Source organism: Lagopus muta, chromosome 10 (assembly GCF_023343835.1).
Source record: "Lagopus muta isolate bLagMut1 chromosome 10, bLagMut1 primary, whole genome shotgun sequence".
Classification (NCBI taxonomy): domain Eukaryota; kingdom Metazoa; phylum Chordata; class Aves; order Galliformes; family Phasianidae; genus Lagopus; species Lagopus muta.
This window is the reverse complement of record NC_064442.1, coordinates 7,359,818-7,386,960: the sequence shown is the minus strand read 5'-3', so window position 1 is coordinate 7,386,960 and position 27,143 is coordinate 7,359,818. Positions and strand designations below refer to the sequence as shown.

Here is a 27,143-nt window from a genome sequence, read left to right as displayed (position 1 = left end):
TTACCACCAGCTCACTGGCAGCATCACACGTGAGAGAGAGGTTATGGAGCATTTATTCTGCCCCTTAACCTCCAGCCCTTGTCACACAAAGTCAATTTAATCTAGCAGGTTCTCCCCTGCTGTGTGAGATACAGATACACGGCAAGGCAGCCTCAGTCTCTGCACATTGGCTAGCACTATGCAGCAGCCCCTTCCCATCACCAAGATGAACACCTAACCTTCCTGAAAATCACGTAGCAGTGCTCTCATCTGCTTCCTCCCCGCTCCCAGAGCACAGAATTGAGGTTAGCAGCTAAATGCAGCCAGCAGCTGTGTGACTGACCTCCAATGCAGTGCTCAGACTGCGGCTCAAAGAGATCAAAGGTTGCTGTTGCTCCATCTGGCATCGTGAGGTACTTGCGATGTCCGTACGGATGTGGTGATCTCACTCTCCCCATTTTTCCATAAAGGGCTGTCTGGATATGCCCGCTCTTCCCCCAGATCAAGGGTGGAATGTACCTGAAAGAGGCAACAATTTAATTGCATATCCTGCTGTGCTAACGAGCCTTCCAGAACAGATAGACAATCCCATAACAAAACTCCCCCTCAGTACCACATATAGTAACAAATTGTGTTTTTGCTATGGCTGAACTGGCAGCACTGATCTTTGCAGCCCTACCAGTGACGAGACTGATAGGCTTCTAATGCTGAGCTATCAGCACTAGAAGAAGAAGCCAAAAACCCAGACATTCCTCCACATGGAAACATTACGTGCACGAATGCTCCTTGCAGACTACACAGCGGCCTTGCGTCCTTGTGAGGCTGGAACAGCATGTTGCCAGCCAACCAAACTGACCTTCAAAACTTGTCAAGTGTCATAAATCTGCTTTAATTGAAACACTGAGGCCTGCTGGGTTGAGCCACACTGACTTGTGTAAGCACTTCGACACATAGAGCTGGTGGCAGAAACACAGGATTCATTGCAAGGTCTAGAAGACTAAAACCACAAGACTCGCTCCAGTTGCAACAATTTTGCACTGAAATGCTTTTCTCAGTTAGGTAAGGAGCAAGGTACAAGGAAATTTTGCCTCAAGTAGGGTTTCGTAATAAAGCAGGAACAGTTTCAAAAGGACCTCTAAAAGAATTTGCTAACCCAGCTCCCCTGGATAAATCTCTCTTTCAACATAAGGGGGGCATTCTACCAACCGTGTTTATCAAGGACACATTAAAGCTCTGTGATGAAGCAGAATGCCTTCTTCCTTCTGGCTTAGTGGCCCTTCAAAAAGACCTGGGTATAAACTGCTGTTAGCTGAAAGGGGTTAAAGGGGTAAAATGTGTTTAACCACAAGCAGAGCTGCCAGTGGTTTAATCAGAGGTACTGCTAACCAAGTGTTGGTGATGCAGTCACCTGGCCACTCTGCAAAGGAGAGACTGAGCAAATGCCTTGAAAAAGGGATTTACATCAGCTCTTGAGAGCAAAGCATGAATGATTCACTGTTTAGGAGAACAGCAGCCCCAGGGAGCATGTTCCAATTAAGGAGTCTCTGGTGCACAGAGCAGAGGATCCAGAACAAGCTTGAGAGCTGCCTGCACCACTGTGGATACCAAGAGATCAGTAACTCCCTTCCTCTTTTTAAGCAAAGGCTTCCTGCACGTTCTCCCTCCTATTGCTTGAGATCATATGAAGCAAAGATCCTGTTCTTTCGTGCTTTGCCCTGCTCTCATAAAACTAGGCAGCTTTTAGGCTCATCCGATTTACTGCTTAAGCCCATAACCCATTAGAGTGTGACTGGACAGAAGCTCTGCTTTATGCTCTGACACTGCTCACAGCTGGACCTGCTTTCTCACAGCAGCTCTTACACCTCATATCTGCAATCCTGTGTCCCTCTTACATACCTCTTAAATAAGAAAACAACACTCTGTATAAAAGCTCTCGCAGCTTGTTTAGCAAAACAATAACTGAGTTCCAGCAGAAGGATGCTCATTCTATCCCATCATCCAGGAAGGACATTTTTTGTAGCCAAAGTAACACAGTATGGCTCATTGCAGTTTCACTTTTTGCAAGTGCAATTCAATTCCCAAGCAGACCCAAAACAGATTTCCATAGAAGTAGATATAACTTCAGAAAGTTAAAAAAATCTACAAGAGCCTATAGCCTTGTAAATTGCTCCCCCCTCCACTGCATTCCATCACTCACCTATAAAGCTTTGCAAATAATCTACACAAGAGCAGCAGCATTATCCATCGTTATCAGCCAAGCATATCCATACTGGGAGTACACACTGCAGCTGGGTGCTTGCCAGGAACAGCCTGTAATGCAGATTCCAGCAACAGAGTGGACTGTGCAACTTATTCTCCTTAACCAATGTGAGAAATCAGTGGATTGTCTCACGATGCAGAGGGTTACGATAGACATGCATAGGGTTGGTGTGATGGGACAGTCAGTACAAACAAGGCTGAACAAGAAGAGCTACAGATGGCTCTGCCCAAGGCACACATTGCTCACTGCAGAGGTTTGGAACAGATTCTGCAGCCATTCTGAAAGGTGGAGGAAGCACAGTTCTTCCAGTGCAGCAGAAATCAGCTGCCCTCAGTCATTCACTCACAAGCAGTTCAGAAGCGATATCCCATCTTAGATGGTGCTTGACTGACTTCTTTAAGAAGTCCTTTGTGAACAGATTTTGTTGGCAGCATATTTTATTTTTTTGTGGATGAGAGAGGAGAGTTGTCAAATACAGCCCATAAGAAGATATTGAAGCTCTTCCAGAAGAGACTCAGACATCAGTGTAGTTTCATGGGTCACATCCTAGCACTGGAAAGCTTTGGTGACTTTCTGCAGAGCTGCTAGAAGGGAAATTAGAAGTGTTCAAGACATCAACACAACTATTGGAACTTAAATCTAGACAAATGACTTCAAAAGAATTGTTTTTCAACAGCATGCTACCTACCACAGCCTGCTACCTACCACAGCCTGCTTCCTCAGGTCACAGCTTGTCACACGGGGAAAAAGCAATAAGGCTGCCTTCTTATAACCTGACTATAAGATTTCTGAAGCTCTGATATTCAATAAGTCAGTCCTCTGTGCCCTTTTTACACAAACAGCACAGGCAGTTTCACTCTTGTCTACCCTCAAGGGAAGGTCTGAAAACAAGGCAGGAATACCACTGGCTCCACTTATAATGATGAACAGAGGCTGCCTATGGGTTGCACATTTCCATCCAACAGCATGCAGCCCTAAGGAAAGGGTGCATTCACTGCTTGGTGCTTTCGGAGCACACATCAGTGTTTCTAAGCATCCTATGGACAAGGAAGAAAAACACTCAGCTTATCTTTTAAGTTAACTCCCGTGTAGTTGTTTCAGTTGTTTCAGTGCCACACTGCCTGCAGCAGAGATGTGTGAGCATTAGTCACTGCACATGTAACTATGCTCTTCCAGGTGAATATTCAAAGGCAAAATCCAGCATGAGCAATGTGCATAGACAGTGCTCTGATGCAGAGATTTGTTACTCCCACTTAGTCTTACTTAAGGACGTTAAGTATGTTTATGCTGATTGCACTTAAGAGAAAGCAGTTAAAACAGAAATATGTGCAAGTGGTAGGGCAACAGCCTGTTATTTCACTTGTCTTTTCTTTTACTCTTGCCCACTGATCTTTATGCTATAGACTTGCAGCAAGATAAGTGGAGGAGGGCTCCATGAACTGCAGGAGGGCTCCAGGAGACTGAAGAGCACAATGGGGAGGGGGGGTGAAGGGGAAGGAGGAGGAGGGAAGAATTTGCCCAGATTGCATAAATCCTGATAAATCCTGCGTAGCCAGTGAAAACTAACCCATGTTAAAGCTCACCTGAACAGACTGCTGCAAAAGCTGACAGCTAGTACCATGACTAAAAATACTGGACTTATTACCAAGATGAGCTGCTAATCTGACCTAGTACAGAACCCATGAAGTCTAGAGAGTGGCAGAGGGATGTCTGTATCAGTGTGTTCCAGTAAAAGCTGCTCTCAGCTGGTGGACAAGTTGGCAAGGCACCCTTAAAATCTGTAGCAGCACCAGGCATATGATCTGTCTGAGACTATTTTTGTTGACCATCTATTCTGGCAGTAGATAAATCTGCTTTTTCAAGTCTCTGTGCCAGTGGCTTTCTGCCTGCAGCTTTCAATGAACGCAAACCTACAAGAATTTCTAAAACCAAGTACTGAGCCCTGCAGTGCAGGACTGCATGGGACCGAAGGACAAGATACATCTTTTATCCACAGTTTATGCAGACTCTCAGCTTGCTTTTCTAAGTCCATACACAGAAGAGAACAGAAAAAGCTCTTCAATCACAGCAGCTCACAATACCACACTGGTAGGAAAGAAAACACTAGTTAGAAATTATTCAAGCAACTCTACCCTTTGAAAGTACAGGTTAGATAAGCTAATGTTTATTTCAGTCATTATACAAAAACCAGTTCCATATTCAGTCCAGCTGAAACCACTTAACTATCTAATGCTGATAGCCACAGCTAGCACAGATTGTTTCGCAACGAGGCCAATACTCCTCATGGCAAACAGCTGAAAAAAAGATGCTCCTATGAAACAATCACCCTGCAGGCAGAAGAGCATGTGCTCAGGCTTTTTGCTATGGCTTACCTTAAGCAAACAAGCTCAACAGCATGTGACACATGGAAACTTGAGCTAGATACCATGCTGACTGAACTGTTAAAGACAAGTGACTCAAGGAGCATCCAAGCCTCATCCTTTAGATTTTAATGCAAATACTATCATGACTGCTAAATTTAACCATGTATTTCAAACAAGGGCCTCTCACTCAAAAGCAGGTGGCTCCCCTCAATCACTGGTAATTAGCAGAAAAAGTGTTCAAGGACATGACAGACTTCCTCAGCTTCTCTCTAATGCGTGCTACAAGCCAAAGTGGCTTTGTTAAAACACCATGCTTGTAGAGATTATCCCAGGATAGCAAGTTTCACTGTGTGATTCACTGTGCATTCCCCAGCATGCTGTGTTCCAGCAAAGCTGTTCACAAACGTGAGGATCCAGGCTCAGGCTGTGTGTCCACAGGCAGCTGATCTGAGTGATCTTCCTACTTTGATTTGGTGAGCTGCAACAGGTATCAGGTACTCTAAGAAAAGACAAGCATTTAATGCAATTCATTAAGGTTCTCAATAGCTATGAATTTTAGGAACAGGATTTCAGTAACTGGAATCTGTGGCAGAATGTAGATGGCAGAACAGGTCTGGGGTTGCCAGTTGCTTGTTATGGAAACTGATTTTAGCAAACTCTGTATTCATCATGTCACGTGCCTTAGCTGGCCAAATGAATTCAGACCCAGTTACATAAACACGCTTCACAAATGCCAGCTTTTTTAGCTCCAAGTGCTTCATTTTAGCTGTAAAACCCACCCCCACATCTTGATAGGTGACAGCCCACAGCAGTCTCCAAGAGCAAGAGAAGACCTTAGGTGCTTCAAGAATCTCCACCTAGCATTTTAAGATTAAAACCAATTCCAATATGTGCATCTAGATGAAGTTTTAGTGACCATCAGAGCAGATTATGATTTTAGAGCACGTACGTTTCCCAGTCTATAGAATTTAGGAAAGCAGCAGCTGCATAAGCAGCTCAAACAAAGCACAAAACCAGAGCTATTTTTATTAGCAAGCATCAGCATTCAGATCCTCGAAGAACTGAAGCAGAAGTTCAGCAACAAGCTTATTTCTGGAGTATTACTTCATTTCAATTGTGGAGATTAACACTTTAAACATCAACTCTTGCATCAGCTTTGATGTACACTGGATACCAAGGGCAAGAAAGTCTGTGATCTGTGCACATCAGGAGAACTGCCTCCTGCATTACAACAGGGGTTTGGCTGTTTTTTTTTTTTCCTCTTGGCAGACCTGTCTGGAAGAATTTAAAGGATGCTTTACAAACCAAACCTTGCTTGAACCTTGTCTCCAACGCTAGGGAAAGCAATTAATTTACAATCAAGAAATCTAATTGAAGAGTCTGGAGGGTTCACAGTCTTCTCCCTCAATATGTAGAAAGCAACTTTTTCTGCACCAGCTCAGCTAGACTCTTCAGTGTGATGGAATACACAGCAAATACCTGCAAGCCTGATTCTAAAATGGTGTTGGGACTTCCATGTCCCCATAGTCTCTAAAAAAGAAATTAACATAAGTGGAGTAGAACTGTTTGCATCGTACAGTAACTGTATAAAGCCTACCTAAAGGTACAGCTGTCCTCAGTTAAGCTACCTTCCCCCCCAGTTTAGAGAGCTTTTATTTAGGAAGGAGCACAACATGCTCCTCTGGTGACTACAAGATGCACTTTAGTCAAAACAAGGAATGGGTATTACAGCACATCATCCTTGCTGATGAGAGCTACAGAATGCCAGATTGCTTCCACAGCAGAACACTCAGCAAGGACTCAGTCCCCACAAAGCTACTTTTCTCCCTAAGGAGAATGCTTCAATTAACCTGCAGGGAGCTGCTGCCCTTCTCTGCCTCTCAGCATGTTCACCTGTGAGAGCTCCAGCAGGAACACTGCTCTCAGTTTATTACTCTCCAGGAAGTGCTTCACCCAGGGTAGAGCACTAAGGAGCTGACAGGAATCAAATATAGTTGGCTATAGGATGGAGGAACAGAACAAAGCCCAAAGCCAGCTTTTCTAACTGCTTCCCTCCTTGCACCTACAGAAGAGCAAGGACAGTCCAAAAGAATATTCTGGTATCAAGTTGCCTGCTTATCTAGTACAGATTACTGTGCAAACAATGGGCAAGAAAACCCTGCCGTGGATCTTTAACAGCATTTACTAACAGGCCTGACAGTCCTTTGCTCCAGTCTCTGAGGAGCTTGCCTGCATTAAGGATGTGTGCAGGAAGCAATTCTCTTCCATAAGGATGATACCTGTGCCATAACTCTACAGGAATAGTGTACACAAATAGTGTACACAAATACACTTGATAGAAGAACCGGGTGCAGCAAAAAAAACCTCTATCACAGCACAGAAGACACAGGCCAAATTTGTCTGCACAAGTCAGAAGAGCCCATGCTACATTTCTACAGCACTAAGAGATGGCAGACTTTCTGTAGTGATTTGAAAGGCAGGAACAGGAGACAGCCAGTGGACAGGCCTGAATGCTTGAGGGTACAAATAACTGAACCAATACCAAAGAGGTTTCAAGCAAGAAGCAGAACAAGAAAGTCTGATTATGCTACTTCACTATGCTATTTCATTGGGCAGGGGTTGAGAAAGCAAAACAGAGAGATGAAACTTCCTTCCGATGTGGGCAGAAACTGTCCTCTGTTCACAAGATATGTAGAAAGCTTCTAGCAGTTTAGAGAATTGTAAGAAGCAGTATTAGCATCTGCAAGTGCAAGGTACCTGGCTCACGGCCATCCCAGGCAGTTTTACTATCCAAAGCTCTTAAATTATTCACCCACCACCACTTGGCTTACTGAATGATGCTGTTTACAGTTTATTCAGCAAGTCCAGAGGTAAGGATAGTGCCATAAAGGAAAAATAAAATCAAGGAGAAAAGTGTTTTTCAATTATTTTTCAATACCTGCACATACAGAACAGCCTTGCCTGTCTCTGCTTTCTCCCTGCCACCCAGTTTTAAATACCCTTTGAGCATAAGGGCAGTGAACAGACCACGTCTAAAAGCCAGTTTCCAGCTGTACAGAAGAATCAGTGGGGGATCTTACAGCAAACCAAGCACTGATGTAACAGGAGGGATTGCTGGGCTACTTACTTTGCTTTCATGGTAGAATTTGAAAAGAGCTGCTTAATCAGCTTTCCTAACAGTCTGAATAATTAGCAAGCAATCAAGGTCTTGCAAGATTTTTCAGTGGAGTACAGCACAAGCTGCTTCCACATAGTTTTCCTAATTAGCCCTACAAACTATTTCATGCATAATTGCAGGAATTTAAATACATTTGTTTCCCACTAGTTTCCAGGTGACTTTCATGCATATAAACAGGCCCTCTTTGATATTTTTAATCTTTGCATTAAAAAAAAAAAAAAAGGCAATAACAGAACAGCAAATCACAAACAATCTTACAGCTGAGTTGTCCCTTTCAAGCACCAACAGCCTGATATTCCCCTCTATCTGAACATAGCTATGCAGATAAGACTGAACAACTACTTTATTGACTTTTTTTTTCCTCCCCAAAGAGTTTTGCTGTGGTACAAATCCTTCTGGCAATATTCTGCCCAAGAATGAGGTACTGGAAATCACGGCTGCAGCTTTCAGAGAAGTCAGCAAGTGTGAGCTCTGAGTTTATCCACTGAGAACAGACTGAGATTGCACACTATTAACACAACGCTGGGGTTCTGCAAGAAGCTTTTCTTGCCTGTAACTAACACACACCAGATGTACCACAAGTTTTAGACATGTTCTGCATTTTCACTCCCTCAGGAGCACTTTGTTCTCCAACTGTGTGGAAATCCAAAGCATGTTTCTAATGTGATATTGCTTAGCTTGTGCAGTGAGGACAGTGCTGAAACTGAAGTGATAAAGACTCTGAATTACTTTAAAATAAGCACATTCCCCTAAGTTTCCAAGATTACCCTGATATTAATATACCTTCAAGATTGGTAATCAGCACAGCTTCATGCCTGTGCTTTCAGTGACTAAAGACATGCCAGCTTGGAGTGTCAACATCTAGATGACAAGTGTCTAAAATACACGTAAGAAGGTTCTGGTAACTTGATCTTTTCTAGGGAAGTAACTACTTTACAGTTAGGGCACTAGAAATAATCGATATTCAATTTCAATGCTCAGCTTCAACAGACATATGTTGCTTCCAAATTCAGAGTGCATTAGGGAAACCCCCTTGGGCTCATATTTGAGAGATAATGCTTTGCTCTAAGAGTTTACAAACCCTGTGGCCTAAGATCTTATGCCTTATGCTACCAAGGCACCTAACAGCACTGCTAAAAGCCTCTCAGCTCCCCTACAATGACTGGCATTAAGTCAGCTTGACTTTGGAGATCTAAAAGGAAGGTCCATCAGGCAGCACTCGGTGCTTATTGTGTGTTTAGGGCTTTTAAATAGGACTGGAAAGACTGACTGTAGAGAAGATACTGTAACTAAAGTCCTTGACCTTCTAGAGCCTCATGGAGTTGTAGGAAATGCTTGATAATTTTGGTGAAGGAGGGCCAGCTGCACTGATTCTGGAGGCCCCAGAACTGGAGGTCAAGGATCAGTCTGCTCAAATACACAGTTGATACAAGCTCTCATTAACAGTGATTTTCTTAGAGCGGTCCATTATGTCATCACTTTACTAAACTGGTTATGATGATGAGCTTTACTCAGTAATAGATTTCAATAGTCTTCAATCAACTTAATACACTTCACATAAAAGTGGGCACTTTAAAACTAAGAGCCATCCCTGCGTTCATTGTAAGTGCATGGACACACAGTGAAAATGTTTCCTGCCCACGAGCTGTGACAGATATCCTTCCTATGGAGAGGAGTGGAGAGTGAGTGAACAGGAGCAAGAGATGACTGCAACCATCCCTCACCTGCTTCCACAGGCAGTGCATGCTGTACAGTGCAGTACCAGCATGCAGACCCCATACAGAAGGCACAGATGCTTTTCCACACATCCACAGAAAGCTCTTGTGCAGCTTGGTCTTACCCCAGCTACCTGGTATGCTAACAACAATGAAGTGTTGAACTCACGACGTACATTTCCTCCACATAATTCCTTAGCCAGGTTATTAGCCACTCATTGGCACCAGGTTTACGAAATACAGTAGGCAAAAGGATGGTGCAGTGCAGCTCTTCACAACACAAGTCAATGTGGACAAAAGATCCTACTTACTCTTTGGTCAACAGCGGGCAGGATTTGAGCAGAAAGCGGGACAAAGCAGAGTCCTGGTAGATGAGTTCAGGGGGGGCAGTGGGGCTTTTTAAATTCAAGCAGCGAACGATAACATAGAGAACAGCAGCGACTGCAGCAAGCTTCACCCCATCAAACACTGCCGGCAGCTCAGGGGTTTCCAACATCACACTCATGTTGAACCTGGAGATAAAATGCCATATTAAAGCCTCCAATCATGGATATGAATATCAATTGCCACACTGCATACAAAACTGTACTAGATACCTTCATTAGTCACTTAACAGTACTACTGAAATGCTAGTTTATCAGCTCGGACTGCTTTTAAGATGAAAGGAAGACTGTTTTGTACTGCTCAAAACACCCTGACCACAAGGAACAGATATTGGACGATGAGTTGGGAAGGAGATTTGCTCCTATCAGGGCTGCACTAGAACTGTAACAGCATCTCAGGTGTCAAACCTTGCAGCCAGTCGGTGCTTTTGGGTTCTCAGCCAAGACTACCTAACTCAAACAGAAGCTGAGTGAAAAGTCAGGTTATAAAGGAATATCAGCAGCGTGGATATTTCTTCTAAGATGCTCAAGTCTTGATAAGGAGAACTTGAGAGAACTACTGTGGTTAGTTCCTCAGCCTGAACTCTGCAGCCCTATGCAAATACTGCTACTAACTCCTGGGTGTGTTTAGAGTGTTAGAGTGATTACTTCATGTGCCACTGAGTTCAGAGTCTCTTTTAATTTGCTGTTGTTTCACAGCTAAAGGAGGACTAGGTTAAAATCTATCCCTTTGAGAGCTTCAGAATAAAGGAAGTGGGGGAAAGGATGGGAGGGAGAATTAAAAATAAAAAAAACAATATAACAATACCCTTCCAGTTTGAAAACAAGTTCTTGAACTGATCTAGCTGCTTTTGAACACCTGGTTCAAATAACTGGATGAGGTTATTACAGAGAGATTTCATCCATACTCTTCCATTGGTCTTCCCTCAGCCACACAGGTAGCCCCAAAAAGATACTGATAAGTGAAGCCTTACTAATGTCACTTCTCTTCAAACCAGGAGCAATAGCCAGTCCTCAGCAGAATCTTCTCTTCTGGATCCACGTGCCAAGCAACCCTACAAAAGGGGGGAAAACAAGCTGATCAGGAGCAGAAAGGCTTCATCTCTCTGTTACAAGGGAAAACCACAAAAGTTTCAAGCAGTCCCTTCACAGACATATCAACTGATTTCACTCTGAGCCACTTCAACCCTGACCCCCTTATACTGCAAACCTCTCTTACCTTTGGAGCTGCCAGTCTCTGCCTATAGCACACTAATCCAACTGCAGCACAGGAATGTCTTCATGAGAAGGGACAGACAAAACAGTAATGAAAACTAATGCAGCTCCAGAAGAAAGCTGGACTGCGACCTTCCAGACAGAGGTGACATTCCTCCCAGTTACAACAGCTACCCAAACTTCTCCACACTGACAAGACTAGAACTAACAAGGTGCTGAAGTGCAAAGCCAGACTGAAAAGTTTCCTGCTTCTTTTACACAGCCTCTTACGGACTGAAGTTTGTAAACAGTTTCTGCCTGCTCACACACTGCATTCTGAGAAGTTCTCCATACAACACTTCAACAAGAAGGTGAGAAGGCTGAGATACAGCCACCTAATTAACACTGCAGCACACACACCAAGGCTTGTCACAGCAGTGTGATAGTACTAATAGAAGAGAGAGCTTTCAGCCTCTAAGAGCACAAGCAGTACGTACAATTAGAGCTGGATTCCTTACAGGCACAATAAGCTGATATGGAAATGGAGCTTCCAAGAAACAGCTCCAGCACTGTCTGCTCCTTCTGATTTGGAAGATATGCCAACAAGACAGGCCGTACTGAAGCCTTGCTCGTCTTCCTCTCAGGAGTACAAACCTTCAGAAGTACTTTCTGTACTCAGTGCAGCTACACCAAAATCAGTGGAGGAAATTGGAATTGGAGGAAAAACAAGTCTGATATGAGCTTTGATCATCAGCAGCTTGGAGAGCCACAAGTGTCTGGTATCCGTGCTGCAAGAGGACAGAAGGTGAAGAAAATGAAGATATTTAATATTGGACAACTCTAAAGCTTTGGTTTCCTAATCCCAAGCTTTGTAGGAGAGGATGGAGAAGAGTAGGCTATTAAGAATCACATTTCTGATAACTGGAATATTACACTGGTATCATTTGCTGCAATGAGGAGTCCAAGTGCAGTGCTCAGCTGTCGCACATTACCTGGCTTCCACGCTCAGGCCTTCACCAACACTACAGCCAAGTGAGCAGGAAACTACAGCAAACCACAGCGATGATGATGGCTTCATGGCCAACAGCAGGAGAGAAGTGTGCTCCTGAGCAGCGCCTGCCAGGTGACGAGCACAGCTTCCTCAGCTACAGCTGAGGGAAATTCTGCTGGCATCTTCACTGCTTCCTTTAGAGAAGTAATAGAGGAATATTACCTATGACCTTCCTGCCACCTGGACCTTCAGCCAGTTTGCTGTTTACAGCTCTTACATCACCAGTGAATTTGTTAAAAATAAAACTGGGCATGATTAGTCATCAGCATTTTGTACCAGTGACTCAATGCAACTCGCCCAACTAGCCTGCACCGCTCTGAGAGCCCTCTCTCCCACAGTCTTTGGATTACAAACACATCTTGTGTAGTACTGCTATAACCAGTTTTTATAACCAGTTTTTGCCTGTTGCTACCTTAAAAAGTGTACTGGCTTGGAGTTGCCTAGAGGAAAATAAGCAAGTTGTTTGTAAGAGGACAGTGCTGCCTACCAAGAGCCTATAATCAAAATCACTGATTATTTCTTAGGTAGATGCAGACACCTCAAATATGGGCTAAAGGTTCATGTGTTCAGGACCTTTACCTGCAGGCTCAGACCTGAGTATTTGTGCAAGCAACTGAGATGGCATTGCTGCTGCTGCACAGCAGTCTGCAGTAACCAACTTACACAACAAATCTACTCTAAGAAGGCAACACTGCTAAGCCCAGTGCCCAGGGCCAGGCCGCAGCACTTCCAGCATCTCTCTGGGTCTAAGCCCTGGGCAGATCCATCTCTGCCAGGGCAGATGTGCAGGAGCTGAGCCAGAGCACTCAGCTCTAAAATCGCAAGGGTTTAGCTTACCAAAATGGATTTGAGAGCTCTCTGCCTCTAATCACACACATCAAACGTCTCTATTTATGAGCAGAGATGAGGTCACCCTGCTTCTCTTTCGTTAAACCCTTTTTGCGTTGACCCAATGAACTTGTCAGGTTATGAAAAACTATGGATAAGCACAGCGTTGAGCGAGGCAAATTTTGATCCTGCATCTCCTCAAAACGGGCCAGCACTAACATGAACAAACAGACATTTGGCCTTTCTATATACAGAACACAGGACTCGCTTTTAGCAAGCCAGTCAAAATTATCAAAGCACAATGAGTGCATCGCTAGAAGCAATCAAACCTGCCTCCTCATCCATCACAGGGCTTGAGATCAACACGGAGAAGTACCAGGGAGCTGAAGCTCTTGGGGCCAAGGACGTCATTTTTGAAGAAACTGAAGTGCACAATTCCTTTTCTTTTTTTTTTATAAATCACTTACAGGCATGACAGCCCTAATGAGCTACAGTTCCTCCAATCAATATTCTGAAGTCCTGTTTGCGACTGCAGACTAACTGTAAAAATCAATCACTGCAAAGCAAGCACTGGGTTGGTGAAGCCTTGTCATTTGCCCTTTCAGCATAGAATGAAGAGCTGGAAATCTATCAGGAGATAATTATTTCTGCACTTCTGTTAACAGAATGCATCTCCTGTGCATATATAATGAGGAAAAAAATAGCCACGTATTTCTTCGCAGGTAAGGACGAAAGCACCCCAAAAGGCAGTAGAGCTGCAGCCAATTCCTCACGTATGAATGGTGCCACGTATTGGGAAAGCCATCACCAGCATATTTTGTCGTACAGTAAGTGATGACTGACAGCAAATCAGACTTACACACCATTGTGTTCCTGGTGTGAGCAGACTTTAAGCACAGAGGTCGCTTCCTCCCCATGACTCAAGGAGGCACAGGCAGGATTTGGGCTCTGCCAAGCATTACAGCTCCTCCACCCATGCCAAAGCTGCATCAGCCCTGCTTCTGCAAAGCCAACAAGGGCATTGATGGAAGCCGCTCCCATAGGGACCTTCCCTCACGCCTTCTTATGAGTAACTGAAAACCTGGAGGACTCATTTCAGCAAAGCATTGGTAACACTTGGGGCTAAAGTGAAGGCGCAGCTGCATGGAAGCCTCTGCAGACCAAAGAACGGGCAGCCTCTGCAGAAGGGCTGTACAGGAAGTTCTTTTATGCTCAGATACAGTTACTGAAAAATCTTGAAGGAATTCAGTTTCCAGGAAGGAAGTTTGATACAAAATCTTCCCAAATACCCTCTTAACCATTTGTGCTCAAGCTCGCTAGTGCTTTCAGAGCTCAGCTGACAGCAAATGCTGAAGAATACCCATAAAAGATTAAAAGCATTGAACAACTCCCTTTCCTACCCCTTCAAAATTTCTACAAAGAACTGCAATGCCCTCTTTTTTTTCCCCACTACAATTCAGAAGTTTCAGACTAATTTCACTTGGTTTCAGCACGTGCACATGGAAGAAGATTCTGAAAGCAAGTCTACGAGACAAGAGAAATGACACCCAGTTGTGCCTAGGTCAGGTCAGAAGGAAGGGTTGTTTTTTCTTCCTTTTTTGAAGAGAGAAGGGGAAGGCTGCATTGCTGAAGTGAGTTCTTTAGGGAACGTTTCCAGGAAAGTCTTTAATAGCAGTCAAAGCCAATGCCTCTCCCAAAAAATTCACCATAAAACCAGAAGTTATGGGCCTGCTGCTACCACACAGGGTATTTAGACCTGTAATAAGGGGAACATTAATAAGGAAAGGGTGGGAACTTGAGGCACTACAGTGTTCTGGAATAATGCTAAGCTTTATGGCAGTGCTTCATTAAAAACTCATTCCAAAAAGCATAGAGGAGTGTGTCACAGCGTGCCTTCCTTTCAGCCAATGGTTTAAAGCAGAGAAAGATGGTTAGAAACCAACCTGATGAAAATGTAAGTAAGGAATATATGCCCCTATACATCTGGGAAAGCCCCTGAAGCAGTGCCTCTTGACAGGAAAAGGTGCCAGAGTAAGGTTTGGTACAGTGCTGGAAGACAGCTGGAGGGCAAAGCAGCTACCTGAGTACACAGGGATTTAAGAGGAACTATGAAAAAGCTTCCAGCTTCATTGACAACCCAGTATTCTGTCTTCTACCAAACACTTTTGATATAATATATCTATTTTCCAGTAAAAAGTGTTAAGCCTAGACTGCTACTTTCAGATCTCCAAAGGAATACATGGATACAAATACATTAGGGCCACAGTACCAGCCTCATCATTTCAGGAACACCACAGAACCTATTATCTTCAGTGGTAGCTTTAATGAGAACATATCAGGAACACGCTGAGATCATCTGGACGCACTCCTCAGCACTTCTGGCCATTTAAAAGAGGCAATTGAATATCAGACCTCCGAGCACAGAGGGATTAATTAAGAGTCAGCCGAGCACTTTGAGCACTTAGACTTTCAGGAGATGTGACCAAGAAAGGCAAAGTGCAGTCCTCACCAGAGACATCATGCACCTATCAAAGCCCAATGCAGTTTTGTCATCAGACATGTGACAGATTTGTTATCTCCAAACAAACAGGGCATGCTGACATGTACTTTTGTAGGGACGCTTACTGGAACAGTATCTGGACAGTACACAAGTGCTCAGTGCAAATCCCTCTGCCTTGTGCCAAAGGCAGCACCCAGGCCAGGATTTGGCTGGCTGGTGAGCACACAAAGCAGCAGGTAGTGTTTACAGCACCATCTGACAAGAATTTGTTGGCTGGCGTCTTCACTGGAAATTGACCTTTCCACCAGATACAATTCTTGGCTCATGCACAGTAGCTGGAGGTGCTGTGAGGCCACAGGGACAAAGTTCATTACACGAGGCAGCATTGGCACAGCCAGAAAGGCAGGTGTCTAACTGCAGCTTTTTTTTTTTTGCCCTTTTGACTTGGAGAAGTCAAACACAGAGCAGAAGCCAAGCACCTCAGAAGGCAGGGCATACATGCCAAGGCAGCTAGCTTGAGAAAATACCTGAAAATAATTCCATAGCCCACAGGGCTAAAGACTCCTCATGTCTTTCACTTCCCCACAAAGGTTAATCTACAGTCAAATGAGCCTCAAATTTCACTTCCTACCAAATGACAGAACTGCTTTTGTTTCTTCACAACATCATTTCAACCTATCAGAATGGTTCTGCTGTATAACAGGCAGCTTTTGCATCTTAAGTAAGGAGAAAGATGGCATATACTGGAGTCTACACAGCAAACTAGCTGGATCTTGTCTGTCACACATCAAAAAACACCATATTAGCTTTTGTTACACACACCTGGTATACAAGGTTACACTAACACAAGACCATTAAAGCTCTGATGACTCCATAGAAATCAATTAATTGCATCTTATCTTATCAGAAAGGCTTATGTTCTTTAAGCAAACATAATTCATCAGTTACTGAAGAGACTTAGGACTCTGACACACCCTAACTGCTGCATCATGGAACTACGAAGCAGAGCTCTTTGTAGAAGCTTTGAGGGGGAAAAAATACTGGTTAACATCTTCCTGCAGTCTTAGAGCACAAGCAAGTGCCAATAACCTAGCACATAGCCTTGTGTCAGTGGGCAGCATTAAGCTGGGGTGAAGGCCAAGTTGCAGAGAACCTCAAAATCCCCACTCAGAGTGGAATACTATGAGTACCAAGCCACAAACAGTTAAGTGAGCCAATATGAACTGCATTACAGATTGAAAAGCACCAGAAGAATCTGCTTTATTCCTTGCCTGCATTTTGAAAGACAGCATCACACTGTCAAAGCCTCATTTGTCCTCAGGCTTGATCCCTCCACCCCCATGCTGTCAGAGCTCAGAAGAGCGGCCTGAAATCCAAGCAGATCTCAGCTGCTTCATGCACAGCAGTCTGGATGCACAGCAGGGAAGCACCATCCATTGAGCAAAGAGGAACCAGACCAACCCTGAATTAAATGGCCAGAAAACACCAATACTTGAACATTAACAGAAGCTGAGGTGCCACTTCACAATGAAGTCTTCAAAAACTTATTTTCCCCCAGCTGAGCAGCTCTGCTCCACTGCTGTACAGAAGATGCGCAGAGCCATTCACCCTGAAACTGCCCATGGCAGAAGGAAGGCTGATGCTCAAAAAGTTTGATTCACATAACTGCATTCAAAAACAAAACAGTGGGTCAGGATAGCACAGAACACAGAGAGACAGCAGCTGAAAAGGCATACCTGGAAGATGTAAATAAGTTCAAAAGCTAGGATAGAAGTAGGGTAAGTTGTGAACAGTGAAGCCTGCAGTAGCATCCAGTCACTTGTTACTGCTGACCTTTTCTACAAGGAGCCCAGATTACACTACACAGTCAGCACTCAATTTTAATACCAAATATCCATACAGCAGAAGTTTCAGAGGGGGTTGGTTGTTAGCAGAGGATCTCAGCCTGTACTGACAGAGGAAGCTGTCATTACTACTTATTGTGGACAGAACGAAGCTATGAGAATGAGAAACTCAAGTATTTGTCAGCAGCAAAGCAAATTTCCAGCACTAGGTGCTTCCTGCAGAATCTGGAAATGCAGATGAAAAATGTGCTCTGTGTTGCAAAGTATGACACTTCTTCCACTGCTGTTACTGCTAACAGAGCACAGGCACAAAGATGCTTCAAGCACTTGGGTCACACAAAATGCTTTGTAAAGCACCTTGCTGCCCAATGCTGGCTGAGGAAGCTGCTACAGAGATTTTTTTTTTATTAGCAAGTCAGTTGATACAGATGGAGGAAAGACAAGCCTTTGGGCAAACAAGCCTTCCTAGAGATGAAAGAGCCTATGATCACTGCCTGACTAGGTTAGCGTCATTCCCACCCACGTATTTTGGACAAGTGAGACTTTGTCTTCTCTAGAAGGACAGATTGCCCTTGCACATTGAAATGAACTGTTTGGTACTGAAGTCAATCAGCTGAGTTTGATTGGTTTGTTATTTAAACTGCTTATAAGCATAATCTTCCAGAACCAGTTAGGCTGAAGTGCAAACATTTGTTCGGAAGTTCATTTTCCACATATAGAAACAGCTGATCTACAGCACGCACCACTAATAGCTGCTAGGAGCTGTACTCCAATGCATCATAAACAAGACCTTCCATAGAAGCTCAACAAAAGCGAATGACTCCAACACTGCAGCAAAACTTGAAAGATTTCAGCTTTTGCTGGAAAGTTCACAGAATCAGAGGCAGAGCACCAGGAGCCACCAGCCATTTCCAGCACCAACGAGAAAACCTCGCTTGCCTTTCCCATGGTATTAGGCTACCTGGCCATTTCTAACATTCTAATGACAACATCAGCCTAGATTTGTTGCAAACAAGTGCATCAGGAAGGTGAAGCAGATCATTAAATGCTAAACTTCTAACTTACAACACAATCATAAGAAGGCAGAAATAGTCTGAACTTTCAACAATGCCAGCTAAGCTATGAGTCTGTTTTGTACCTGCTAATTTTACCAAGCTTTCGTGCAGCTCTCCTGTACACTCAGCTAACATACAGCACATGACAGTGCTTCTCTGATGCTTGATGTGCTTCCAAAGCCTGAACCAATATGATCTGCAGGCCCTAGGTAACATTGGCTGAAGCTGATGTCTGCATCACTCAATTGGAACCACGAGCACTAACGACCCCAGTCTTGCACACCCCTACTACAGACTTCACTGAATCCTGTTGTTTGTTAACCCAAGTTCTGGCACTGCCAGAGCTAGCAGCATGAAGGAAGAAGAGACAGGAGGAGGACAGCAAGAAAGGTGAGTAACAGCACCACATCAGCACCCAAAGTAAGTTCATTACCCAGCGAGGTTAAGCTACAGAGAGGCAGAATCACTGCTGTTAAGCCACCATTTTCTACAGAACATAAAATCATATCTGTAAGCAGAGTTGTAACTTGGAAGATTTGGATAAACTCTCCATTTGCTGTCACAGACAAATGATGTCATTTTGTCACCTTTCCCTGCCTACATCACAGAACAGTGTCCATTTCAGTGTGTTTCCAGTGACATTTAATAATGCAGCTTTATGAAACACTAAAAACTTAACCTGCTGTAAAGTGAAAACACAGCTTTTGCAAGATGAACAGAACAGATCCATTCTTAGCTTAACTTCTTCAAAAAGAGTTCTACAAGATGGAAAGTGTTACACTCAACCTCTGTGGCACTCTGGAGGTCAGAAAGGGAAGAGATTTCACCCCTCAAAAAGGCAGAACGTGGCAATCCTCCATCAGCCTCATCCACTATCTAGGTAATTCACTGAGGAACGCTGAGGAGCTGCCAGAGCAAAAGCTTAAAAAATGACTGTTCTTAAGGATGAGACAGGAGAGCAGAAGGACCCAAACATTACCTTTTAGCTCCTCGAAATCCCTCCTGCTCTTGCTGCTGTCTCCGGGTCTAAAATAAAGGATGGATGGATGAGGAAAGGCTGCATGCACTGCTATAAGGAGAGCACAGATCACTTATTCAGGCTGCTCTCGTGGGCACCCAAGAAAGAGGCTGAAGGAGATGAGCCGAGAAGAGAGACCAACAGCCACCCAACACGATGTCAAGCACAGAATGGCCCACCTGGGCACAGGAAGCAATAATAAATAAATAACCACCGCAGAAGGAAATGATACCTCCAAAAGTCAGACGTGAGGAACGCAAATGGCCCGAGGCTGCGATCGATGGGCAGCACATCAGCAGCGATCACCGCGCGCCAACGCGAACAGCGCCAGCAGCGTGATAGCCACCGATAAACGGCACCGCAGCACTGCGCTGATTACAAGGCACGCTGCCCGCAACCGCAGGAGGTGGCGGTGGTGTGGGAGCACGATGTGATCTGTAGGGAGCAGACGGGAATCGCTGGAAATTACCGCCTGAGCGACCGCGCAGCGACAATAAGAGGAAGCTGTTCGAGGTGGGGAACTCAAACACAGAATGAAACCCATCCCCCACAGCCTCTCCGAACGCGAACGGGCGAGCGCGCCGCAGGGCGAATAAAGCAAAGCACCGCGGGAGCCGAGCCGACCCGGCCGCCTTCGCCCAAGGACGGGACCCCGCCGCCACCCCTCACCTGCAGGCCCGGCCGCCGCCACCGCTCCCGCCCGTCTGCGACGGCCCGCTACCCGCGGCCCCTTAGCAACCTCCCTCACCCTCCGATTGGCCCCATCGTCACGCCGCTCGCGCTCCACCCCGCGCGGCGACTGGCTTGAGGGGAAGGTAGAGGGCACGGCTGCTCCTGTGCCATTGGGTGGTGGCGGCGCGGCTGTGTGGGGACGTGCGGTTTCATTGACTGAACAGCCTGTCAGTCGGGAGGCGGGCGGTGATTGGCGTGTGCGGAGGGGTGGGGCGGGGCTGTCGGTGGCTGTGGGGAGCCGCGGCTGCGGGCGCCATTACGGAGCGGGGCGGGGCTGAGGCAGGGTGGGATCGGGCGGTGCGGATGAGGGGTGAGTCTTTTCTCCGCTCGCTTCCTGCCGTTGGGGCTGCACCCCTGCGGCAGGGAGGGCGGCCCCAGGAACCGCCCCGGCTGTCAGTATCACGAGGCTGGGCTGTCCTGAGGGAGCAAAACGGGGTGCTGGCCGCTGGCATCGCGTCAAAGCGCGTTCAGGTGCGATACAGCGGTAGTAGAGGGCTACCGTGTGACCGACCAAAGGTGATCGTGTAGCAGCGACGTGGCCCATTTAGGACTTCCAGAATGGCTACGTGTCTCGTCACCGGGCTGTGGGCTCACCTCAGGACACAGAGCTGACTCTGGCCTGAGCAGAGCCCCGGGTCCAGCAATAATAATAGAAGAAATGTCTGCAATGCGATGTTTACACGCTTAGTTCTCTTGGTAGTGTCCCAGAAGAGCTGTGTGTTCTGGTCCCAGTAACATCAACATCCTAGACGTGTTTTCAGTCGCTTTATATAAGCAGATGGAAAAATCCTTTCCCTGATGTCAGTCATTTCATTACCTCTGTTTACCGGGAATTGGAGCTCCCTGAAAGCTCTCAGTCACATTTTCCAGAGTTGTGTATCTGGAGAGATGAGTAACTGCTGTGCACTGAGTCACGGTGAGGGAGGGAGCGGTGGGAAAGGCAGCCAGGGCACTGCTGGGTGATGCCGTGCTCATCCCCACATCCAGATGCCATCTGCACCTTGCAGCTCCTCATTGATGGCTTTTAATTAACCTTACGGCAATGTCTGGGGTGTACGGTGGCTGTTAGGCCTGATGGTGACCCAGCCAGGCTGAAGTTTGCTGTGACGGAATGCAGTTGAGTTATGCTTATGATTAAGCTAGAAGATAGGCTTATTAGATAAACTTCCGGTATCAGCCTGCTACCCAAGTATGTGAGGCATGTTTGAGTTTGATTACACGCAATTGCAGTCCAGCTGATTCAACTGTACCTTGCTTCTCACCATAGGACTGCAGGAAAACACAGAGCAAAGCAGTGCTGAGCCTCCAGGCAGGGCTTTTACTTTGAACCCCTGAGGTTGTTGGGCATTTTTCAGACCTGAGAAAAGCTAGGCTATTAGAAGAGAGCTTTCAACACACAAAACAAAACAAACTCTTATCTGCCCGCTTCATGCTGAGGGAGAGAAGTAAAACGTAAGGCAGCCTTTTATATCAGAGGTGCTCAGGCATGGTGAGGAGTGAGATCTGAGAACCAGAGAGGAAAACACTGAATAGGTGGCAGCAGAAATTCACACATGGATGTGACGGTGGGCCCAACTGCTGAGCTGTCTGGTTACTGCAAGAAGAAGGGATGTGGTGAAAAGCTGTTGAATCTCCAGATATGGAAGGAGGAACCCAGGAGAAAATCAGGCTGTTTCAGCTGCGTTTTCTAGTGTGGGAGCTGAGATGGATGGAAGGAAGCAAGCGTGTTAATGAATGCACTCCCTGCTGTGGGCTGTTAAAGCTGCCTCTGAATCGTGTCCTGCAGAGGAAGCTGCCCTCCCTCTGAGTGCGTGGGGAGCTGATGTTGCTGCAGCCAAACCCATGTGATGATTAGCATGGCATGGCACGGCTTGCTGGTGTGGGAGCAGTGCTGTGCACAGGAGGTGGCTCACAGCCAGGAAGGAGCTGTGCCACTCGTAGCACACAGCTCTTGCTTGGGAAAAGCCATCCAAACAGTTGCATAAACCATCTTGGAAAGAGGGGGTGCTGGGAAGAGCCAGCTCCATTTCCAGACTGCCTACCTCAAAGGGAGTGATTTGACAGGTCCAGGCCAGCAGGTCCTTGTCTGATGTTCCCGCACCAAAGTGGGGTGGGGATGTCCAGCCGCACTGTGATGCTTAAGGTCCTTCTCTGATTAGCCTGGGTACTGCAAAGGAGGCCCAATGTATTGCTTTGCCAAGTGGCATTGTGCACTTAGCCTATACAGAGTGAGGTCAAGAAAAGGTTGACTGTAATTTTGCCTTTAAAAACCCAGCAACTGGGGAGGTACCAGGCAGAGGGAACTTGGTGCAGTGCGGGGCCAGGCTGACACTCACCTGTGCAGTGACCTTTTATTCTTCACATCTCTCTCTTTTGGCCGCTGCTGCCGCAAGGATTTCAGACTTCTCTACTTCATTTCACTGGCCCAGCTTTTCTCCTACTCAGCAACTCACGATGCACTGATGAACTTAAGGACACCCAGGGAGTTTGAACCTCTCAGGAAACCTTTTTGCTGGAGGAAACTTTGGGGCGTTGATCTCTGCCACCACAGCAGCAGCAAAGAGGGAATACAGGGTTCGATTGCCAGCTGAAAGGAAGTGAAGTGTCTGTCAGGGACGTGTGAGCACAGAAAAGCTTTTTAGATGGAAACAAAGGCAATGATTTTTCCTTTCTGCCTTCTCTGCCATTCCTATGAAATACTGACTTGCCGGCTGCAGCACTCTGCTGTTTGAGAGCCTGTTGGATCTGGATGCACGGCGCTCTTTGGACTCTTACGTGTTTTCTGAAAACGGTGTCTAAAAGCATAATGAGCACTTTGCAGATCTCTAAATAGACCAGCCTTCTGTCCTGGGGAGCTGACAACGTAAGGAGTCAAATGCCAGGGATGGGGGAATGGCTGCATCATACAAACCATCCGTGGAGGTGGCACGTGGCCCACCTGCTCAGTATTTTTCCATCACATTCTCATTCGGTTGCTCATTGCCAACTTTCAGCTCTGTCGCTCTCTTCAGAAGTTTCAGCTCTGGGTTTATTTAGCACGCTATTTATTTCCTAATTATAGAACTCACTGACTAACTTCAGCCTCACCGGGTTACTGCTATGCACCCCTTCATCCCCTTATAAACCAGAGTTTCCTGATCTCGTCTTGAATGTCTTCTACCCCATTGCTAGAGACATTGACTCTTTTTTTTCTTCTGTTGTTTTTTTCTTGTTTGTTTTTTTCCCTGCCAAACCAAGAGGGCTCTGCTCGCCAGCACAAGGACCTTCACTAATCGTTTCAGAGCAGATTGGCTGTTGCATTCTTTAGGCCAGAAGAGAAATACCACCCAGCTGAGCATTTTACCAGGCTGCGCTCAGCTGCTTCTGTCCACAGATTCCTGACTACCAGCTCACTCCTCTCACCCCATGTCCAGCCACAGCTGCTGGCTGGAGGGAGAGGCTTTGGAAACTATTCTCCTGCACCAGCAATGCCCCTGGTTCCTGCTGCTGGGTGCCCCGTGGCACTTGGACACTGCTGCCTCCCCAGGAAGTCCCAGCCTTGCAGAGGAGGGGTCCCTCTCTGTATCTCTGAGATGAATCCATGCCAAAACACTCCTGGGATTTCCCATGAGTCTGGGGAGGTGAGATCCCAGACCTCTGCACCAAAAGCTGCCGGGCTGAGCAGGCCTGTTCCCAACAGGAGCCACCTATGATACCGCCTCTTGTTCGTTCAGAGCCATTCCTCCCCTTCTGTCCCAAATTTCAATACATTAAGACACAGCTGCAGGTGCCAGGAGGTGTTTTGAACAGAACACTGGGGAGGTGGAGTGCAAACAGCAGGTAGCTAGCAGGCAGTGAGCAGGGAGGGGAGATGCTGGTAGAAGGCAAGATGGAACAAATGAATGTAGCAAAGCCAGAGAGATGTATGAGCTTCTCCTGGAGTACTTCCAAGATGTCATACTGAATAAAGGAAACTGTTTGCCTTCCATTTAATTCCAAGTGGTCTGTCTGACATTTGCCGTTATGCTGTGTTCTTGAGGTTGGAGTTTGGAAAGGCTATGATTATCCAGCCTCAGAAAGGCAGCAAGGGAGGCTGCTAAAGCCACACTTTTTCAGGGACTGCTTGTGAAATACTGTGGAAAAGTTGCCATAGAAGTGGTGATGAATTGAGAAGAATAGGCTGGGGACTGCAATGCTGCAAACAAAAGCTCAGGGAAGTGAATAGTAGGATTATTGGTCTCCTGATTTTTTCCTGCTTTGGGAAAGGGGAAGAGCCGCTTCTGGTGTTTATGGAAATGAAGTGAGCAGAGGCGGAACCACTGCGTCATGCCAAAATAGTGGGAACTGGGATAGGCTGAGAGGTGGGGGTTTGGATGATGGTGGGAACAAAAAATGAGGGTATGGTTTGGGGGACGGAGTGATGGTGATGGGGAGCAAAGAGCCAGAGCTTTGTTTTATGGAGGTGTAGAAAGCTGGGAGGGATGTTGGGGCAGGGGTGATGGGATTGGGTTTTGGGGGGAGGAAACTGGCTTGTTGCTGGGCTGGGGAGGTGAGTGGTGTGTGAGGGGGTGGGAAGATGGAGGGAATGCCTCGGGGTGTTAGGAGGCAGGGGAAAGCTGAGGGTTGGGGGCATGAAGGAATCCCCATGTGCCAGTCCCAGCCAAGTGGGGAACTTCTGCTGCTACATCCCTAGCTGGGGTGACCACCCTGGTCCTGATCCCCGAATTTTCCTTGGAATCCACCCTTTGCATAACTTCTGAGCTGCACAGTAATCACACCGTGGTGGCATCGCTAGGGCTGGGCGTGCATGGGCAGGAATGGATCGTGGTGGAATGGTTGTGGTGGTGCTGGAGGTCCTCCTTCCAAACCAGCACAGAGCTGTGGCCCTAGTGGAGGCTAGAGGGTGCTGTGCTGCAGGGAATGGGAGCCCTCCTCCCTCACAACCAGCATGCCTTCAAAGACAGGTAAAAGTGTGCAGAAAATGCTGTCTTTGAGGTGAGATGGAGAACAAGGTGCTGGCTGTGATTACTGACACCCCTAAGGCTCTTTCGCACTCAAGTATCAGCCTTGTCTAGCTTGTTTTAAGCCCCAGAAGACAACATGCACAGGGCTTAGTGGTTTTGAGGCAGTGGGATACAGTATGGGAAGCCTGCAGGGCAGCTTCTGTTTGCATTTTGGGGTCTGATGAATGCTGGTCTCATTTGTGCATTGCACAGATGGAGCAGAGCAAGAGGTGTCCAAGGGTTAGGCTGGGACATGGGAAGAGGAAGAATGTAGGAGAACTGAAATGAGTAGTTAGAATGATGCATGAAAAAGCAAAGGGAGGGGACAGAGATCGTGGTGGGGGAGAGGAGTGAGACAACAGGGGACAAATCAGAAGATGAAGCTGAGAGTAGGGAGGAAAAAATATGAAATAGATGCACACCAGTGCCAGGCTGATCCCAGAGCCCTGCAAGGAGCGGAGCGGGTGGGAGGCAGGGGGGGCACGGCAGACAGGGCTGTGTTTGTGCAGCAGCTGGCAGGCAGCTGCAAGACGAGGCAAAGCCACGGCATGCTCCCAAACACGCTGCTCTCCGCATCGCTGGCTGCTCCTGCAAAGCATGCCAGCTAACCACAGGCAGCCCCAGTGAACGTGCCTCCTGCGTGGGGCTGCACGTGCTGTGCAAAACGCAGCCCTGCCACCTCCCTATCCTTCCTCGTGGCTGGCAGATAGGTCTGTCTGTCTGTCCGTCTGCCTGCAGCATGTGAGGCAATGTGCAGATGTGGCTGTAAGAGGGGGAAGAGATTTCCTTACATTTCTAGGTCTTGCAGAAGATAACTTCCCCCCCCAAAAAAACAGAGGATACAGATATGACAAATGAAGAAGAGTGCAAAGGAACCCTGTTTCACACCAGCCCTGAAGGAACTGCACCCACCTCAGGGCCACAGTTGATTGCTGGGGCTGCCAGGGCAGCAGCCCATTGCCAGCTGGGGACTCAGCCCTGGAGCTGAGCCCATATAAGTCCTCTAGCAGCCGCTGGGATGCATGGGGTTTGCAAACAGGAATTTGCATTGTGGGGCAGGGTGGCAAGGCAGCAGAAGGGAACTGTAAAATGGATATGGCCAAGAGGGGATTTGTTGGCAGAATGCAAACTGATCCTCTCCTTGGCCAGAAAATTGCTGAAATGTTTCTCCCTGGGTATTGTAACAACCCTTGTCACTGTGACACAGAAAGTAAGAGGGCAGTTTCAGGGGGATCAGGCTTCCTGTCCTTATGGCTTCTTTTTCCAGTTGTTTCCCACCTCCTCTGTCCTTCCAGTTCAGCTGAGGTCTGAGCAGCTCTGATGCCTGCAGAGGCGATGGCATGGGCAAAGCTGCAACAGATGCACTTGTGCTGAAGTGTTGCTGGTGTGACAGCTGCTGCCGTGGGTGACACTGCTCCCAGAGCCCTCGGCAAGGTCACCAGCACGGTGGAAGTTCCCGTGGAGGAGGAGGACGGGGGTGTGACTAGCAGAGTGGATGGCTTAAACATGTGTTAGTGTGAACCTCTGGGCGGGGAGACAGAAACGCCTTCCTGCTTGGGAGGCTTTATGAGGGTATGGTGCAAAACAGAGCACTAATAAGTGTTCTGCCATGTGTCTGCTGCTAAAAACCCTATGGAGGTTCCCTAGGTGTGCCGTGCCTTGGGTGTGTGCATCCTCCCTGTTGGGTCTGGGCACCTGGAGCAAGCAGCAGCCCTGCCTGGTGCTGACACGTGGGTTTCATTGGGGACACATGTCTGGCCTGGAGTTTGTTTTCATTTCCTTATGAGGAGAGGAGGAGCCGTGGCAGAGGAGGAGCAGGCAGCAGAGCCGGCTCTCCTGGGCGTGGAGCTTGGTGCCAAGCATGCTCCTGCTGTGGTTTCCGCTGTGGCTCTACAGGATGCAGCCCACGGGGCCGGAGGCACCTGGGAAAGAGCTTCAACCCTACCAGGATCTGTATGGGTTGGGAGAGCAGCTCGTGCCGCGTTGGGGGCTCTTGGGACTCTTGGTGGCCTCTGAGAGCTGCTGTGTGCTGCAGGTCCTGTGTTGGAGGTACGACCTCCT

The 27,143-nt window shown here is 46.8% G+C and overlaps 1 protein-coding gene across 3 annotated transcripts in view; it reads right to left on the bottom strand.

The window, feature by feature from the left end:
• Nucleotides 1–20,151, bottom strand: part of ABHD2 (abhydrolase domain containing 2, acylglycerol lipase) — a 36,380-nt gene extending 16,229 nt beyond the window's left edge. Inside the window, exons 1-4 of one of the 3 annotated variants that reach the window (XM_048956053.1) lie at nucleotides 20,038–20,151; nucleotides 10,853–10,933; nucleotides 9,807–10,007; nucleotides 323–498 (exon numbers count right to left, since the gene is read on the bottom strand). In XM_048956053.1, the coding sequence (XP_048812010.1) occupies nucleotides 323–498; nucleotides 9,807–10,000 (370 nt within the window). In that variant the 5' untranslated portion in view covers nucleotides 10,001–10,007; nucleotides 10,853–10,933; nucleotides 20,038–20,151. Of the gene's footprint in view, nucleotides 1–322; nucleotides 499–9,806; nucleotides 10,008–10,852; nucleotides 10,934–19,329; nucleotides 19,440–19,600; nucleotides 19,804–20,037 lie in introns of those variants that run through there. The other 2 variants (XM_048956055.1, XM_048956054.1) reach the window with 2 other exon arrangements.
• Nucleotides 20,152–27,143: the final 6,992 nt, after the last annotated feature.